General features: G+C 47.5%; 1 protein-coding gene across 1 annotated transcript in view; it reads right to left on the reverse strand.

Moving 5' to 3' along the window:
* Positions 1–17,990, reverse strand: part of BIN4 (double-stranded DNA binding protein) — a 69,166-nt gene extending 51,176 nt beyond the window's left edge. The window contains exons 1-3 of the mRNA XM_086784776.1: positions 17,452–17,990; positions 11,419–11,550; positions 11,244–11,315 (exon numbers count right to left, since the gene is read on the reverse strand). Coding sequence (XP_086640902.1) covers positions 11,244–11,303 — 60 coding nt within the window. The 5' untranslated portion in view covers positions 11,304–11,315; positions 11,419–11,550; positions 17,452–17,990. The remainder of the gene's footprint in view (positions 1–11,243; positions 11,316–11,418; positions 11,551–17,451) is intronic.
* Positions 17,991–18,292: the final 302 nt, after the last annotated feature.

Raw genomic sequence — 18,292 nt, forward strand, 5'->3', positions numbered from 1 at the left:
CTCTAGCATAGCCAATGCTGCATATCCCAGTGTCAATCTAGCTCTGGCTGTTGAACCCATGGTGAAGCGTGTGGTTGGTGCAGAGAAGGTAACCCCTAGGTACACGTATGATGTCACCACCTCCACCTGGCGTCCTGCGAGAGTGAATGTCAGCTGACCCCTGCCCTGTCTCGATGTATGAAAGACCATAACCTTGGTTTTCCCAAGGTTCACAGTAAGACCCCTCTGTGTGCAGAAATCATGGAGTGCATGTAGATGCTGCTGTAGACCACCTGGAGACTCAGACACTAATACAATATTATCAGCATAAAGCATAATATGTACTGAGGTACCTGCTAAATCAACTCCATCTCCGCCTCCCCGTGTAATGAAGTCAGCCACCTTATCAATGTATAACCCAAATAGCGTGGGGGAAAGTGGGCATCCTTGCTTCACACCAATGGTGCTAGCAATAGTCTCGGACATACCTCCTGGACATCTGACTCGCCCAAAAACCTGCTCATATAATGCATAGATGCCCCATGTCACATCTGTTGGTATGCCAAGAGACTTCAGGCGCTGAAAGAGCCTCTCTCGTGGTACTGTGTCAAATGCCTTGCGGAAATCCACAAAGCAGCAATAGAGCTTTCTCTTCCTCACTCTGGCCTGATCAATCATACATCTCAAAGTGAATACATGGTTAGTGGTAGAGAAAGCTCTCCTGAAGCCTGCCTGCCCTGATTAGCGTAAACCTGCTCGCTCAGCATATAAGCTAAGCTCTTGCTCCAACACTGTACCATAACCGTCCTGTAGTTGCTCGGATCGAGCATATCCCCTGTTTTGTGAATCGGCACAATGGTGTGCATCGTCCACTCCGCAGGCAAACCCTCTGCTAGTGCCCTGTTAAACAGGTGTGCAAGAAAAGGAGCCAAAGAATCGCCAATGACTGGTGGGTGTAGGATGTCATACATCGGGCTAGGGGCAAGATATCTCCCAATCTATGCTAGATCAATCTGGGGTTTGTCCTCTCTGCTATGTCTCCTCAAGATCTCATCAATCTGTGTCTGGCGGAGACCTGGGGGGTGAGGGCCAAGTGGGCGGGGGCATCTCCTCGATCGTAGCTCTCTCGCTCGGGCTAATGTCACTCCTCTGCTGGTAGATGTAGAGATAGTGCGTCTCCGAGTGACCCGGGTTTGGACCGAAGGAGCTGTGGAGGATGTCCCACCACCGAGTGGCTAGAAGCAGGTAGTGATCCGTGTCTTCGATGTAGTATCCCGCTGCTGTGGGAGTTGCTGTAATAGCCGCTCTCTATGAGGTCGTAACTCCATCAAAAATCCCCCCAAGCATCTCTGATCATGAAACTACATAACTGTGCTGAGTGGACCAAATCCCTCCCTCAAAAGACAGTGGTATCTCCCCCGGATCTCAAAGTATACTGGGCAATGGCAAAAATAATGCTCCTCTGTCTCCACCTCTATGTGGCACAATCTGCAGATACGAGTCTCCCTCGGGGCTCCTGTAGCTCTCCTTGCCTCTATCTCTAGAGTGTGTGAAGACACCCGAAGCTACCCAATAATAGTGCAGATGGCATGAGAAATATATACATCCATGTAACTCGGTCTCTGCACAAACCCATCCTCTGTGAGCTGTAAGAAATGATCGTGGTAGTGCTGCCTCTTCACAAGAAGAGGCTGTGGAGGATCAATCCATGTATGACGTGTATAAATCCTGACATATCAATCAACTCCTCTCCACACGAGAGAGAGAGAGAGAGAGAGAGAGAGAGAGAGAGAGAGAGATATTAAGCGTCTACTAAAGGCCAAATGGGCCTATGAGACCAAAGTGACACAATAATGTCCATTGCATATCTCATCATGGAATGGAAAATAAAACAAAAAGAAAACATAAACATAGCTATCTCACTGGGGTGATACAAAACTATCCATGGAAACTCATCATGGAATACTAAGAACATAGAAACATGAGAGCAACATCAGTTCCGAGTAGATGGTATACCACTCTCCAAAATATCAAGCATGGGGCTACTGAGCATGGCCGAGAGGTCTCCCTTAGCTATGTCACGTGGAAAGGTAGCTCGATAGTGATGGAGCATGTCCTGTATCAGGGAGCTGATGAGGTGATCGTGGCCGACAGGGGGGGGGGGGGGGTAGAGGCGTCGGGCATGCTGGAGTGCGGAGGCTCGGTCCGAGGTAACTCCTCTCGAGCAAGGTAGGTCCAGAGTAGCCCGTGGAGGGTCCACAAGATCCACTACATCGGTGTCCTCCACCTCCTGGGTCCGGAGGAAACTGGTGATGGTTGGCTGACGAGGGAGGGGGCGGGTGGCTAGGGCCGAAGCTCTATCAAGAAGGTGTCCCTGTGTCTATGGAGCTCAAGCAAGAAGAGGCCTAGGCAACGCTGGTCCTGGAAGTCAATGATCCTAAAGAGTGGACCAAACCCCTCACGAAATAGACAGTGAAACCTCCCGCAGATCTCATAGTATACTAGGCAACAGCATATGTAATGCTCCTCCATCTCAACCTCTGTGTGGCATAATCGACAAATCCTCTCCTCTCGGTCTCCGTATGAGCTTCCCGGCTCTTAAGATGCGCTCAACTCTACCTGTGTCCACTCTGAGGCAGTGGGATGAAACCCGTATCTGGCCAATCGCAATCCGCATGGCATGGGACATGTGAACACTCAAGTAGCCCGGCTGCTGGATGAATCCATCCTTAGTGAGTGTGAGGAAGTGATCTCTGTAGAAGTGCATCTTCGTGGGGAGCTCTGGAGGTGTGATCCATGTGCACTAGGTGTAGAGGCTGAGAAGATCTAGCCAGATAACCTGGTTGGTATCCTTGTGAGACAGCCGGAGAAAAGGGGAGTCCAAACTGTACGGAAGGGGGGGTAGGCAGTCCATGCGGAGCCCATATACTGAGAACCAAGTGGAAACTAGTGCATACCATACTCCAGAGTGGCCCTCAAGTGCTAGCTAACTTGAGGACTCCAAAGCAAGCCTCGAGTACCTGTGGGGATCCATGTGACTGATGCGATGGAGGTATGTGACTATCTAGAAGAGTGCATCAACTACCATTGCCGCTGCAGCAAACTCTGCCTGTATAATCTAGTGTGGGACCGATTGGTTTGCTGTCATCTAGATCGAGTAGTGGGACCTGTTGAGATCGAGTAGTGGGACGTGTTGACTTCTCGTCTTGGCGTTAAAATCCCCGAGCAAGAGGACTTTCCCCAGCTGTGAGAACTCCATGATATCCCCATATAATGGTAAGTATGGTGGCTTGCCATGCTGTGCGGCATAAGGGGAGTGTTATGGTGCAAAATAACACAGCAATGTGGATGGCTTTGTCACTGCTAAGCTGTAGCTGCACCCAAAGATACCATGCATCCTCGTCCTTCCGGATGATACTGAGAATCTATCGAAGATGGGATCTAAAAAGGACAGCTACCCCTCCAGAGCCACGTACTCCTCCTGATGTGCTTACTCCCACTCATACCCGGCTATGTATGGTAAGCCCCTCTCAGGGCTCTGATGAGTCTCTGTATAAAAAATGGCATCCCTACCTATGAGAATCTCGCTCAAGCCTCTTGGATTCGACCACAGCATGCCATTGCAGTTCCATACTACTAAGGTGTTTGGTCTCATAGACCCCGCGTCCCTATTTGGGACGGCGCTCAGTGATAATGACCCTACCATCGTTGTAGATAGCCCACTTGCCTGCTCTGCGGGCCTCATGAACTGTCACCATCACCTCACGCTGGTGTGCCACCTGTGCTGGAGTGAGATCATCTGCCATGTACACCTTTGTGCCCTTGAGGGCAGCCCGCCTGTTTAAGAAGGCCTATCTGCTAGTGGCATCAGGGAATCTAATGATGAGGGGCCGCTCTCATGTCATATCCTTGCCTGCCCTCCATGTATCTGCAGAGGGGGGGGCGATCCCATCCACTCCTAGCATCTGGCAAAGCGCCATGGCATCCTCCTTGGGGGAAGCCCCCGCCTGTAGCCCCCGCACTCGCACATGGACGGCACTATCCTTCCTGCGTTTCTCCTCCTCGAGTCTCATGTATGATGCTCTCTAGGGATTTGCGCTTCTTCACCACTTCCACCCACTCTGTCTTAGTGGTCTGCAGTTCCTCCCGCAGCTTTCAACTACTCCAAGTCAGTCCTTTGACCCTCCTGAATATTCAGTTCCCCTTCCTCCACTGTATGGTCCTTGACCATGGCTTCCATTTCTGCCCGGAGTTCCCCTATCATTGGGGCAGCCTCTGGCATTCCTTGTTGTTGCAGCTGGGTCTCTTTCAACATCTGAATCACCTCCTCCTGGTGTTCACCTGTGCTGCCAATTCTTCAATCTTGTTGTTCTTTCCTTGTATCTCCTTGCGGAGGCCTTCCAGCTGCTTTTCATGTTGGTTCAGGACCCTGTCCAGCACCTTCTTTTGTTCGCCCAATAACTCCTTGGTGTTGTCCTCCATTGTCTTGATGTATGCCTCCAGCTCCTGTAGATTCATTGTGGATATTTCCCCCTGGTTGCTGCCTTGGGGGCCTGAACAAGGGTGGGTGGGAAAAGGGAGGCAGTCAGCACAGGTACGAAACGGGTAGAGGGCGCACAGGTGCGAGGCAGACAGCACAGAGCAGCGCAACGCACAGCAGCAAAAGGGAAGGCGTAGGGGTTGCACAGGTACGAAATGGGCCAGGTGCGAGGCAGACAGCACAGAGCAGCGCAACGCACAGCAGCAAAAGGGGAGGCGTAGGGGTTGCACAGGTACGAAATGGGCAGAGGGCGCACAGCGCAGGGCACAAGTGCAAAATGGATAGAGGGCGACTATGCACTGTGTTTCTTGTGGCTGTCGTAGTGCAGCAGAGCAGAGACGGGGAGCAAAAAAGAGTGAAAAGGGGCAAAAAGCACGCAGCTTATGGCTGTCGTAGTGCATCAATCAGTGTACCTCTGGTGCGGCTATACTCTGGGGCTAGCTGCAATGCCTGCTAGCCTGACTGCTCAATCTCTGGTCAAAAGAAGTCTATAATCTGCCTCTGTAGGTGTCTCTCCCTCTCTGATCCCCTCCCTCTCAAGAGACCCTCTCTATGTCTACGCAGATCCAACAAGTATAATCCGAGGCATCTCTGATCCTGGTATCTCATGACTCTGGAAAGTGGTCTGAAACCCTCTCTGAACAGGCAGTGAAAATGGCCTCGTATCTCATAGTATATACTATACTCGACAGTGACATATGTTATGTAACTCTGTCTCTGGCTCCATCTGGCACAACTGACAAATCCTAGCCTCAGCTCGTACTCCTCTGGATCTACCAGTCTCAATCTCTAGCTGGTGTGAGGATGTGCGCATCTGACCAATAGCACACCGTACCCCATGAGAAAGATGAGTATCCATTAGCTGGGTCTAATCACAAACCCATCCTCCGTGAGCTGGAGAAGATGATCTCTATAGAAAGCCATCTTCGTGCCAAGCTCGTGTGTCGGCTGTATCCATGTCCTCCTAGTGTCCAGCTGAGTCAAGTCTTGCCTGATAAGTCTGGTAATCTCTACCCGTGTGAGAGAGAGGGAGGGTGAATCCAGGGAGTACTGAAATGGAGGTAGCCTGTCCATACTAAAGCCATGCAATTGGAACCAAGCTGTCATCTGTGCATACCAACATGATCCGTCTCCCTGTGATGCCAACTATCGTGAAGACTCCAGGGCTAAGCGAGCATATCTATCTCTAGGGAGAGCCCAAGTGCTATGTATAAAGGAGACTGATCGAGTGAGTGCCTCTACTACCAATGGGGGGGCAACCATCTCTGCGCGGATAATATCATGTGGTACGGAGGCCTTGGCCCTAATCATCCGGGAAATCATAGAAACCAAGGGCCTCTCCATACATCTCCATCCATTAGTGCTACCAGCTCGGCTGTGGTGATCCACTGAGGGTCCCCATCTCCCCACTCCATATAGCATGGCTGAAGTGACCAAAGTGTCAAAGAGCCAGAGCTTTGTTCGAGGTTCCTGAAACTGAACCTGCAAACACATCCTCTCTAGTCTCCCCAATGTTGCATAAGCTCTGGTCAATCTGGTCTCCGCTGCTCTCCTCAAGGAAAATAGTGGGCCACTAAAAACCACATCCAGGTAAGTATATGCATCTGTATACTCCACTGTCTCCCCTGACTTGAAGATAGGCACAATCGTGGACATATTCCAAGTCTCAGGAAAACCCTCACACATGGCTCAGTTAAACATCATAGCAATAAGCTCTGCAAGCATATCTCTGGCATGAATAAAGTGCTCTGCTAGCAAACCATCATGATCATATGCTCTCCCAGTCCTCATCCTGTCAATAGCTTTCCTTACCATCTCAGCAGTAAAGAAAGCACATGTCTCTGGGCCTGGCTCCGATGGGTCTGGCAGGGGTGGCTGTTCTGGTGCTGTGTACAGGGATGCTGCATACTCACCCCAAATCTCTGTGGTGGAGGTAATGGCTGGTGATGGTGAATGCTCATGGAATAGTCTCCATGCCTCGCCTGAGTCCTGACTCATAAATAACTGATACAAATCCCTCTCTAATTGAGCAAGATAAGCCCTCTTCTTCCGTCGCACTAGGCGCCGGAAGGTAATCCGTGACTGTCTGTGAGTGGTAACACCCATGAGCACCTCTCTCTGTAATCTGATCCTCATCTCTCTGCACTCCTCATCATACCAGTTGTTCTGGGGCATATTCCTAGATCGTCTCCGTGTAGGCTGACTATGGGGATATGCCTCTATCTGAGCGAGCTCATCTAATGGCCGTCCCGGCTCCTCGGCACATAAGCATCTATATATCTCATCCGTGTACACGGTGTCAGTCTCCCTCGTAAAGGTATAACGAGTGTGTGTGGAGATCTGTCCCAATGGAGCTGTGCTGAACTGAAATGTGAGAGTGAATGACAAGATAGCATGATCCACTGCTACTCCAACCGGCCTAGTGCCTACCATAAAATCCTAAAAAGAGGGAATGACACTGGGCTGAGCCATAACATAGTCCACTGTACTAGCACCATGCCGATGTGGAAAGCAAGTGAAACCGCCCGCTGCCGGGAATCTCTGTAGGCCATTCAGGATGGCCAATCCATGTGCAGTCCCCATGTCTATCAAATACCGCCCATACTCAGTGTGTTCCTCATCCTGTGAGAGTCTAGATAGGCCCATATCCCTAACATCAAGCTCCCTCAACATCTCCTCTGAGGTATCATAAAATACTGTCTAGTTATGGGCGGTCCTGGCATTGAAGTCCCCCAGGAGAATGATGTCACCATCCCTGGAGAACTCCCAAATGTCATCATCCAAAATAGAAAAGGGAGACTGCCCTCTAGGTGATGCATACACTGATGTACTAGGAACAAAATAGCATATAGCAATGTAGAGATATTTGCCCGTCTCTGCCCTCAGTCTAACCCACATGTACCTAGCCTGCTCATCTCTACGGACTATATGTATCAGTGGCTGCAGCTCCTCTCTAAACAATACTGCCACTCCTCCTGAGCCCCGTCCTCTATGCTCTCAACGAGTCTCCTGTCTACAAGCTGTCTCCCATCGGTATCCACTAACATGTGGCATGGACTGTCCAGGAGCCTGATGCGTCTCAGAGTAGAAGATGATATCCCTCCCAGTGAAACTATCCTCAAAAGCCCCTACATCAAGGCGTAGAGATCCATTACAATTCCAAGTAGCAACTTTGAGTGTAGTCCCATAGGTCTCGCGACGTCATGAAGAGCGCCTCTCCATAATCACCACACTACCATCTCTATAGAAGGCCACTTTCCCTTTCTCTCGGGCTGCCCTTATCTCGGGCATAACTTCTTTCATGTGGGCTAGCTGCAAGAGTTCTATTAACATCTACGGAAGACCCCAAGGTCCTATGAGACCAAAAGTAATACAATGGTCCCATGGATATACTGAGCCATGGAAAACTGAAAGAAGATGTGTTGCATCTTATGTGCTGAAATCAGCCCATGTTCCCTCTCGCGTAAGAGGCAAAGCCTGATGGTTTTGCACTCTTCATCATACCATCCATTCTAGGGTTGGGATCCCACTGGCAAACTTGCTGTGGAGCATGTGTAGGGGAACTTGGAAGCTGGCGTGGGCGAAGTCATGGATGATGGAGGAGAGCTGGGATGTAATGGTGGGATAAGTTGAGAGCTGAAATGTGGCGGGAGAGGTGGTCCTCATGAATGTGGTCAAGATCATGATGGAAATGAATCCGGGTGAAGGTGGTGGCAAGGGGTGTGGGTGTGGGTGGTAAGGTGGGGCATGAGTTTTTGAAAAAAAGTAATGCGTGGTCAGCTAGTATAGGGAGAGGAGGGATGGTGAAGTCTGGGATGTGTGGTATGAGAGCGGGAGACCCCATGAGGTAATCCACCGTACTAGTGCTTCCCCCATGCGGAAAAGATGTAAAGCTGTCCGATTGCGGCCATCTGGACAGCCCATTATATATAACCAGCTCATGCATAGCCCCCATCTCCAAGAAGTGTCTACCATAAGGTGTTGCATTCCCCATATCCTGGTTGGCCCTTTGAAGGCCCATCTCAGCCAAGTCAATTTCTGACAACATAATGGCATCTCCCTAGAAGTCAAATGTCTACACTTGCTAACAGTCCCATCGTGTGAAAGTCTCCTTGACCCCCCAATGTCTAACCACAAAATCCCATTTTGGGATTCCAGACTGCCATCCTCATATGTGTGGTCCCATAGATCCCATGTCCGTATTTGGGACGTCTGTATGTGATGATGACCTTGCCATCTCTATATGCCCACTTCCCCGCCTTACAGGCTTCAAGCACCTGCGGCATGCTGATTTTCCTATGCTCCACCTGTGCCATCTCTATATGCCCACTTCCCCGCCTTACGGGCTTCAAGCACATGTGGCATACTCATTTTCTTATGCTCCACCTGTGGGGAGTGAGGTCATCACCAAGATAAATTTTCTCACCTTTGAGGGCTGCTCTATGATCCAAGAATGCTTGCCGGAAAGTGTCCTTGAATTTTAGTAGTGGGTGGGCATGTGCGGTGTCCCTACCTGCTACATGCATCCATAGATGATGTGCCTTCTATGCCCATTTTCCGACATAGTATGGTGGTTTCTACCTTGGCAGACTCCCCTTCTTGCAGCCCAACCACACACATGTAATGCCCCAATCTTCCTCCTTTTATCCTCAATCGTGTCATGAATAATAGTGGGTGTGTGTCGTGTCATGTGTCTCTTGGTGACCTCTGTACACTCCTCAACTTCTTTCATCACTACTGCAGCCCACCTCGTTCAATCTCCCTTTTGGTCTCCACAATGTCCTTCTGGAGCTTCACCTTGAGCTTTCCAACTTCAAAGAGGATGGAGGGACTAATTTCGCCTTCTTCCTTCTTCCTGACCTGTATTTCTCCACATTGAGCCTGGCAATCTCTTGCTCCCTTCCATCTAACTGTCTAGCATGTTGTTCCTTCATCTTAGCCATCTCCATGTATTTCTGCCATCTCTTCTTCGTGGTCATCTTTCTGGATAGTCAAAATTTCTTTCAGGCAATCTCTAGTAAGCACACCGCATACAGTGTTATCCGCCCTTCAAATGAAGCAAGCGATACACAAGGGTTGTCACACATGTATACCGTATGAGCTACAAAGTCAGTGAAAGGCTTGGCACCAAATAGGCAACACATTCTGAGCGTGGACTTCTCTTCAGTACAGAAATGCCCGAGGAGTTACCCCCATCCCAGCCCCCCGAGGATCACCATATTGATCTCATTCCTAGTGTACATCCCCCATCTTGTGCCACATTCCAGACGAGCCGTCCGGAGCTGATAGAGCACAACAATTGAAAGAGAGGTTGTTTGTGTGAGGTCGGCCGTGCGTGCCCGGGCGGGGGGGGGGGGGGGGGGGGGGGGGCATTCCTTCTAATGCTGATTGGCCAGGTCTTTAACCCAATTAGCTACCAGCAGTAATTGCTTGGGTTGTCTAAACAAGGGTGACTAGGTCTTCAAGCTTACTAGAGATGTCTGGACCCTACCTCCAAAAAAGGCATGTTTGGCTGGTCCAAAAAAATCAATCAAAAACTGGTTGTAGCTGATTAGTCATGTGCAACTCAGCCGCCTGATATGGTTCTCTAAACTAACCACCTCATTATTCATTTTGTGGCTATGTTTTCTCCCTGAATAAGGCTCATGTTAGGGCATCTTTACTCTCTAGCCCTAGCCCTAGCTCTAGCTCTAACCCATGATGTCCACATTAGAGGCGGGGATGTCTGTGACTGCTGCTTGACCAAGAATCAATCTCCTGCTCAAGCTGTTGCAGTTCTCTAGAAGTGCATTTGACCAGTGCTTAAGACTTCGCACCATCTTCAGATACTTGAGATGTTCAAACTTCATATGGATATATACAAATTTTATAAGAATCACCTTACCTCTCACATACTGATGTTAAGATCCAACATCTGTTAGCCAATAACTTTAAAAACTCAAGTAGGCCCTGACTTTATCACTGCTGCTTTAGCTTGATAATTTAGAGTTGAATGCTATGCCAACAAGTTTGCCATTGGCTCCATTGCCAATTAGAGTGGGCAAATAATTGCTTTTGCAAGTGAGAAGTTGCAATCTTGAGAAGAAAGGTTGGACTGCCTGCTTGGCAATTGAATAATTTAGTAAATCAGATTATGGTTCACCGTGATGATTATACAGTTTACCACCATTTAATTTGCATGCATGGTTGAACCTGTACACATACATGTGTGTGTAAGTAGGTAGGGGTGTGGATTTTTTATTTTTTTTTTTGTGTGTGTGTGTGTGAGGGGGGGGGGGGGGGGGCATGTGTGTGTCCATGTCCACATGTCTGTGTACTATACAAGCGTACAAATATATAAATAAATCATGGGTCTGTTAATCAGACAGTTTATGCTAAGAAAGCGTCCCATTTCAACATTTCAGTCGATTACATGGCTGGAGAAAAACCTAATTGTGGAAAAACCTGTGCCACATCCCCTATACTGACACAAACTTATAGTTACAATATGTGTGTGTGTATGTATGCGTGCATGCATGCATGTTTGTATGTGTGTGCCCATGCGCCGGGGGGGTGGGGGGGGGGTGTTGTTTTAAACTATGGATCACGAGGCCGCCTCCAATGATCAAAAGATTTCTGATATAGAAAAAAAGCATTTAGGTTCGAAGTTTAATTTCATCTGTGTGGCTAAAAAAGCATTTAGTTTCAACATTAAATTTCATCTGTGGCTTTTTTTAAAAAAAACCTGGAAGGTGCGAAGCCAGTCCGGTGAAGCTTCTCTGTCAGGGCTGCTATTATTGTCCATGGAGCTGAGAACCTACACAAAACAAAACAACTTCAAGTGAAAATTCTGCCAGCTTAAGACAAACTCAAATTAATGAATTAAAAACGAGATGAATAAATGGAACATGTGTACTAACCTTGTCCCTTTATTTTCAATTTTGCCTTTAATCTTGTCTCACTCTAAGCAAAGCCATCACTGAGGTTGCCCTCCAAATGTTACCAACTTCCCCGCCTTAGCTTTATGAGAAAGTGGTTTATGACTTTCAAACCTACAAAAGATTGCATATTATGATTTATTTATTGGCTTGCTCTTTGAAAGATAGAATAAAGCAAAAATATATAACTAGTCATAACATTGGGGTGGGACAATAACCCAGCAATAGAGTGAGTTGGGAGCTCTATCAGCTGGGACATGAGTTTGAATAGAACTTATCCTTCTAAAAAGGGGGTGAGAAAAAAAAATAATCGCAATTTTTATAATAATAAAACCTAGGAATAACATTTAGCTTTTGAATCAACCTCACATACAGTTTTGGGTTGTTTTAGAGCTAAGATGAGCTCACATAAACTTTCAAATTTTAATTGATTAGTGAAGGCATATGCTTATATGTAGGGCTGCATGTGAACAGGCACTAACTCCAAGGGCACTTTTGTCCTACGGGTTCCCCCCTTGACGTTTGGTGCGAAAGAACGCCTAGACTAGGTTTTATTATTATCACTTGTACTTGCCATTTATCATTATTGTGCGAATTTACGTGCAAGTTCTTCTTCCTCCTCTATGTGTGTGAGAGGTTCCATTGCCCCACAAACCCTAACAATAGGTTCCTGTGGGCCAACATTTTGTATCAGAGCCAGGTTTCTGCTGTTTTAAGGGTTTCTTCTATTTTGGGGTTTCTGCTCATCTTAGGGTTTCTGCTCAGAATCTGCCCAAACCTTTCATACAGGGCACATAACAGGACACCCCAAATCTGTCTGTGCAGTCCAAATCAGCAAATCCTAATATCTGAACTATACGACTTGTTCGTACAGCTGTACGACCAAACCCTAATTCATTTTTTTCTTCACACACGTGTTCGCTCTGCACATCACCTCTGCAAAATCTGAACCTGTTTGGAGGTGGTCGTACAATGTTGACGTGGCATTTTGTACCTGCGCGCACAAAATTAAAGCTGCAAAAGTTACCAGAATTCGGAGCTTTTTTTATTTTGGGGTTCCTAAGCTTCCCGGCAATGGCTATCTACACACAACACTATTCCAATGTTAACAAATTACATCTGTAAGTGCAAAATCAACACTTTTCCCACTCTTTTCTTCAATTTCTTGCAAACAGGTTTGCGTAGGACAAGTATTGGTGACTGCATTTGGTGGTAGTTTGTGCTCATTGTGCCTAGCAGTGCATATTTGGGTTGCATACACAGGATATTTGTGCCTCTTGTCGGCTCTTGTGAGCTGTGCATTTTACTAAATGCAACAGATGTATCTGGTGTTTTGTTCCAAGAGGAGAAACTTGATGGAAGCAATTACTCCTTATGGAGTTTTATGGTCAAGAACTTGCTGGTTGCCAAGGGTCTGTAGGGTTATGTCAATGATGGTGATGAGCCCTGTCCTGCAGACATTGCACCTGCCACTCCTGGCAGAGGTGCTCGGCAGGCTCCAACACCTGCTTCTACCACTCAAGAACGGAGAGAAGATGGGATGCACGTGATGCACAGGCCATAGCTTTGATCTCTTTGACTACCGTATCATGCAAAAAAATGAGGCTAGGGTAGCCTATATCAAGAAAGAACATGAGAACCTAGATATGCATGACGGTGATAGTATGCCCAATCATCTTACAAAGATTCAAGATCTTTGGGAGCTACTACTTATATTGATGAGGTCATTCCTCAAAAGGAACTAGTATCTAGGACATTACAATCATTGCCACAGTCCTACCTGAATTTCCTAACTTCTCTTACTTTGTCTCTTAGGGGTAACCCACAACCCCTATAGTTTGAGGAGTTGGTGGGTTTGTTGTTGCAAGAGGAACAAACGAGTGAGAATAAGTCTTCCGTGCAGCGTGACAATGATGAAACCTTTGCTACCAATGACAAAGGCAACGGAATTGCTAAGGGTGGCTATTATCATATGTAAAACCCTAACCTAATCTGTGTGACAGACCCTGGGCCAACAAAAACATAGTCAATGTGGAACAATGGAGCATCGGGAAGATCATCTTCCACTCCTAGAGAGAGTTCTCCATTCGGAATTCTGGAAAGGTGATTGACATAGACATGCACGGATTGCTTTCGCACAATGATGGTGAAATCAAATTCCAAAAGAACGAGCAACCATCGATGATGCGCCCCGTGGTGCAAGGCTTATTCACCAAGTAAGCGGTGCTTGATGGTCTACAAAGAAAACAAACTTGGTAGCCAGGAGGTAATATCTATACTTCTTTATAGCATATACCATGGCTAACGCCTCTCTCAATAGTTATGTAATTGTGTACGACGTCACTAAGTTGACGACTAGCAAAGGTCACAAGAAATTCCATGGTGATGGTGAGATCAAATTCCCAATAATGATGAAATCAAATTCCAAAAGAACGAGCAACGAGGTGATGCACCCCATGGTGCAAGTCTTATTCACCAAGTAAGCAAAGTTTGATGGTCAACAAAGAAAACAAACTTAGTAGCCAGGAGATAACATCTATACTTCTTCACAACATATACCATGGCTAACCTCTCTCTGTCTCAGTAGTTGTGTAAATGTGTTCAACGTCATTAAGTTTATGACTAGCAAAGGTCACAGGAAAGCCCATGTTGTGCTCTCTCAGCTGCGCTAACCCGCATCCAATAGCAAATACCGAAGCATCAATATGCACATGGAAAATTAGATCCCAGTTGGGAGATCTCAAGATGGGTGCACTCACTAATGCCTTCTTCAATTTTTCGCATCCTGATTGGCATTCGTCTATCCATTCAAAGACAATTAGCAACAGCTTATACAAGGGTCTGGCATATACAACATACAGGAAGATGGATCTTCTATAATATCCTACGTGCCCCATGAATCTCTGCACCCCCTTGTAGTTAATGGGTGGTGGCAATTCCAAGATCACACGTATCTTGCTCTCATCTCTGGGAATGTCGTTCTTAAAAGAATAACACCATTTTTGACCCAAAATTGACATCTCGAGGTATGGCTGTGGATCTGGATATCTGGGTGGAGGCTCGTGTGTTATACGTGTGAGGGTGAACGTGATGTGTGAGTGGTCTGCAGATGGGAGTGGGTGTGAAACTCTAAGGCTATGAATGTCGGGGATAAGAGCCGGAGGACCCATGACAAAGTCAATGATGCTGCAACCTGTGCCCCCAAAGGGGAAGCATGTGGCTCTATGCAAAAGAGGCCATATGTGCAAACCGTTATAGATAACCAGACTATGAGCAGAAAGAAGATCCAGTAAACATCGTCTGTACCTGGTAACCTGCGCGTGAGCATCGTCAGAATGTCGGTCTAGGTCTTGTGCCTGCACTGTGTGTACGATGGTGGGGTCCTCAATGAAGTCCAGGATCTCTGCTTGTCTGTCATGCGTCCTCGCATTGAAGTCTCCAACTAGGAGGACTTCCCCGCGGCTAGAAAACTCTAACACATCTACCGATAGATCCTCGAATGGGGAGACTCCGGATCCCGTGATAGCTCTAGCATATGTTGAATCACTAGGTGGGAAGTAGCACACTGCGACAAACAGATCTCTGAGAGGGGGACTCCTGATGCAAACCCATAAGTATCTGGCATGTGCATCGCGTCTCTCAACCGAGATATGTCGTCTGAGATGCTCTCCGAGAACCGCTACCCCACCTGATCCCCTGACACCGCCTGTCAAGCGTGTCTAGTCCCTGAAGGCGGACTCCCAAATGTAGCCTATCACAAGCGGTAGTCCTCACTCTGGACTCTGGTGTGTCTCTGTCAGGAACACTATATCTCTACATGAGATGACCTCCTGGAAGTTCCCCGGAGAGGAAGTCAAGGAACCATTGCAATTCCAGACTGCAACCCGGAGTGTGTCCTCTCGTCTGTGTGTCTCATGGGCCCCATCCCGTCATGCAGTCGGAGTGAGGGTGGGGGCCATGAGTGGCCTCCTGAGGGGTCCTGATATAACACGTCCATCTCGTACCACTGCCCACTTGCCCTCCTTGCGGAGGGCATCTCTCTGTGTCAGGAGCACCTTGCGCTCGGTGACCTGTAACGGTGTCAGGTCCTCGTCCATGAAAACTTGTGGGTAATCCCTGAGTTTGGCCCTTATCCTCCGTAGAGCCATCAGTCGTGCCTGCGCATCCCTGAATATCGGATGACTAGGGGCTCTGGTGCCTGGTGGGATCCCTGCCAGCTCTGTATGCGTCAAGCACCCTGTGGTCCTGTACCCCCAGAGTCTGGGATACTGTTGGATAAATGTAATCCCAACTCCTTAGTCCAATTTAAATGTGGTTGATAGGCTAGTGGTCAGTGGTTGGTGTGTAAAGCCTACAAATGGTTGGTGCATGTTGTTCATGCCACTCATGCAACTAAAAATAGGGTAGAGGAGTCTCTAAATAAGGTACAAGTCGTGATCAAGTGATTATGTAAGTTTGGTTCATGTCTAATTACAATTAGAGTCTTATTGTGTTAATCTCATATCAATTTTCTGCATATACCAATTTTTGTCCCTCATATTTATGATGTCTTGTACAATCTTTGATCCACCTTGAGTATGTTTTGATCAATCTTCATAGATTAGTTATCTATTAAGTTAGGCAGGAAGAGGAGTGGGGGAAGAGATAACTGTGTAGGGGTAGGGGGAAGATGAGATCAATGGCAATCCTATGGAGGGCATCAAGATCGGTATCGATGGAGAAACCATTGGTACCAAAGTGCGGATACCGTCTGTGTCGGGGGGGCTGTCTGGAGAACTGTTTGGAGCCCGCTTGTGGAGCTCCGTGGTGTATCCAACACCCCCTTTCGGGAGCGCGTGTGGTATTTGATAGTGTCATCCTCCGCGTGTGTGTCCCCGCTTTGCTTGTTGTTGCTGGTATCCAGTTTGCTGATGTTTTCTGCGTTTTCTCTCCTTTTCTTTCTTTTTCCTTGCCATTGTTGATGGGCTGGTTGGGGGGGTAGACATGAGGATGAAGAGGCTGTGGGTGAGAGAGCAAGGGGATTGCCGGAGAGAAGAAAGAGCAAGGGAAAGAGCGAACAGAGAGATTGTGAGAGAGAGCCTGCTACTTGCTTCCTCTGCTACTACGAAGGGTACCACGCTGCTGTGTGCTTGCCGATGCAATCCCTTCCTTGGCCACGAGCTGTTGATGTGCACCCAAGCCTCTACTATAGTCCACGGCTGCCCACGATCTCCATCGTTTGCTCCATGGTATAGGCGGCTGCCCTATGCATGACCCGGCTGCTCCACGATGAGAACCGGCTCCCCTAGATGAGGCACGGCTGTCCCAAGGATGAGACCTGGCCATTCTGTATGTAGGCGGCTGCTCCGGAGAAGAGACCTGGTAGATGCGAGCCAACTAATGAAGCCGCAGCAAGCACAACTGCAGGCTATTCTTTGTTTTGTTCAGTGATTTTAAAAGACCGTTTCCATGTGCATAGTCTAATTTCCACACATTCAGAATTGTGAAGCAGCATTGTTTTGACAATACCATTAACAGGCTGCCCCAATCGTTTCTTCTTGACTTGTTAAGGACAGTGAGCACAACTGCAGGCTGGCTATTCAGAGGGCTCTTTCCCCTTTGCGCTGTTCAATTTCCAGTTATTCAGAGCAAATGCACTCTCCTTCTGGTTAGAAACTATGAACTATGGCTATCTCTGTGATGAGAGCCGTATTCATAAAAACCTAAACAGGCCGATCTGTCAAATCCGGTTGACTTGTACAACGGGGCAGGGCTATTGTATTAGCTAGGTAGGGTTTGATACGGATGAAGTAAATCTAGCAGAAGAAATGGCAGAAAATGTTCTTAGGAGAGGCACTGGAACTTACTGGTGGAGAGAAGATGACGATGTCCAAGATCAAAGGAGCCATGGTGTAGTTTCCAGTATTTTCTTGTAAAACTGGCTATTGACGAAGGGGAAAGGAAAGACACGCAGTGTTTGTTTTGGCTATGGCGATGGAGAGAGAGAGAGAGAGAGAGAGAGAGAACAGAACTCACCGTCTGTCAGTCGACTTAGGGCATCACAGAGTGTAACTTCGGGCATCACAAAGTGCAACATTTCCAAGCTTCAATGTCCATGTTGAGCGATGGCAGCCTATTGTGGTAGGGCAAAATGGCGATGGAGAGAGAGAGAGAGAGAGAGAGAGAGAGAGTCTTCTGCTCCTTCTCTTCTAGATTTGGTTAAAATAAAAGCAGAATCTTGTAACACAAATTTGGCTCAAATTATCAATAATATGGAGCTAAAAGCTATTTAACAGTATTGAAGTAGCTAATCCCTACTATTATGCACACTATTCTGCTCAGAACAGCCACATGGCTAAGTCCTCACTTAGCTATGGTAACTCCTCATGCTTCCCAGCTTGAGTGTGAGGGGAAGCAACAATGCACGGGTCACTAAACTAATATATTATCAAAGTTGGAAATTGGGTGGGAGGCCAAGTCCTAGGAGGTTACCCATCCTAGTTATGTCCACATTAATATGTGCTTAACTGGAGTTTCCCACAAACTAGTCTAGCCATCTAGATCCCAAAACCTTAAGGTGTTGGGAACTCCGATCTATCCATTTTATGGAAATCTCCTAGTGCTATGCTTTGACACCACTTTTCTCAACATCCCCCCTTTGGTGCCAACTTGTCCACTTTTTCTTAGCTAAGAGGTTGAACTTATCCATGTTTTCTTAGCTCAGAGGATCAACTTGGCTTCTCTAGTAGCTTAGAGGTTACACTTAAACCCATGGCTCTGATATCATGTTAGAAGTTGGGTGGTGGGCCAAGTCCCAGGAGGTCTCCATCCCAGTTGTGTTCACGTCAATACGCACTTAACTAGAGGTTTTCCACAA

Source organism: Cibotium barometz, chromosome 47 (genome assembly GCF_041138505.1).
Source record: "Cibotium barometz isolate CiBa-2024 chromosome 47, ASM4113850v1, whole genome shotgun sequence".
NCBI lineage: Eukaryota > Viridiplantae > Streptophyta > Polypodiopsida > Cyatheales > Cibotiaceae > Cibotium > Cibotium barometz.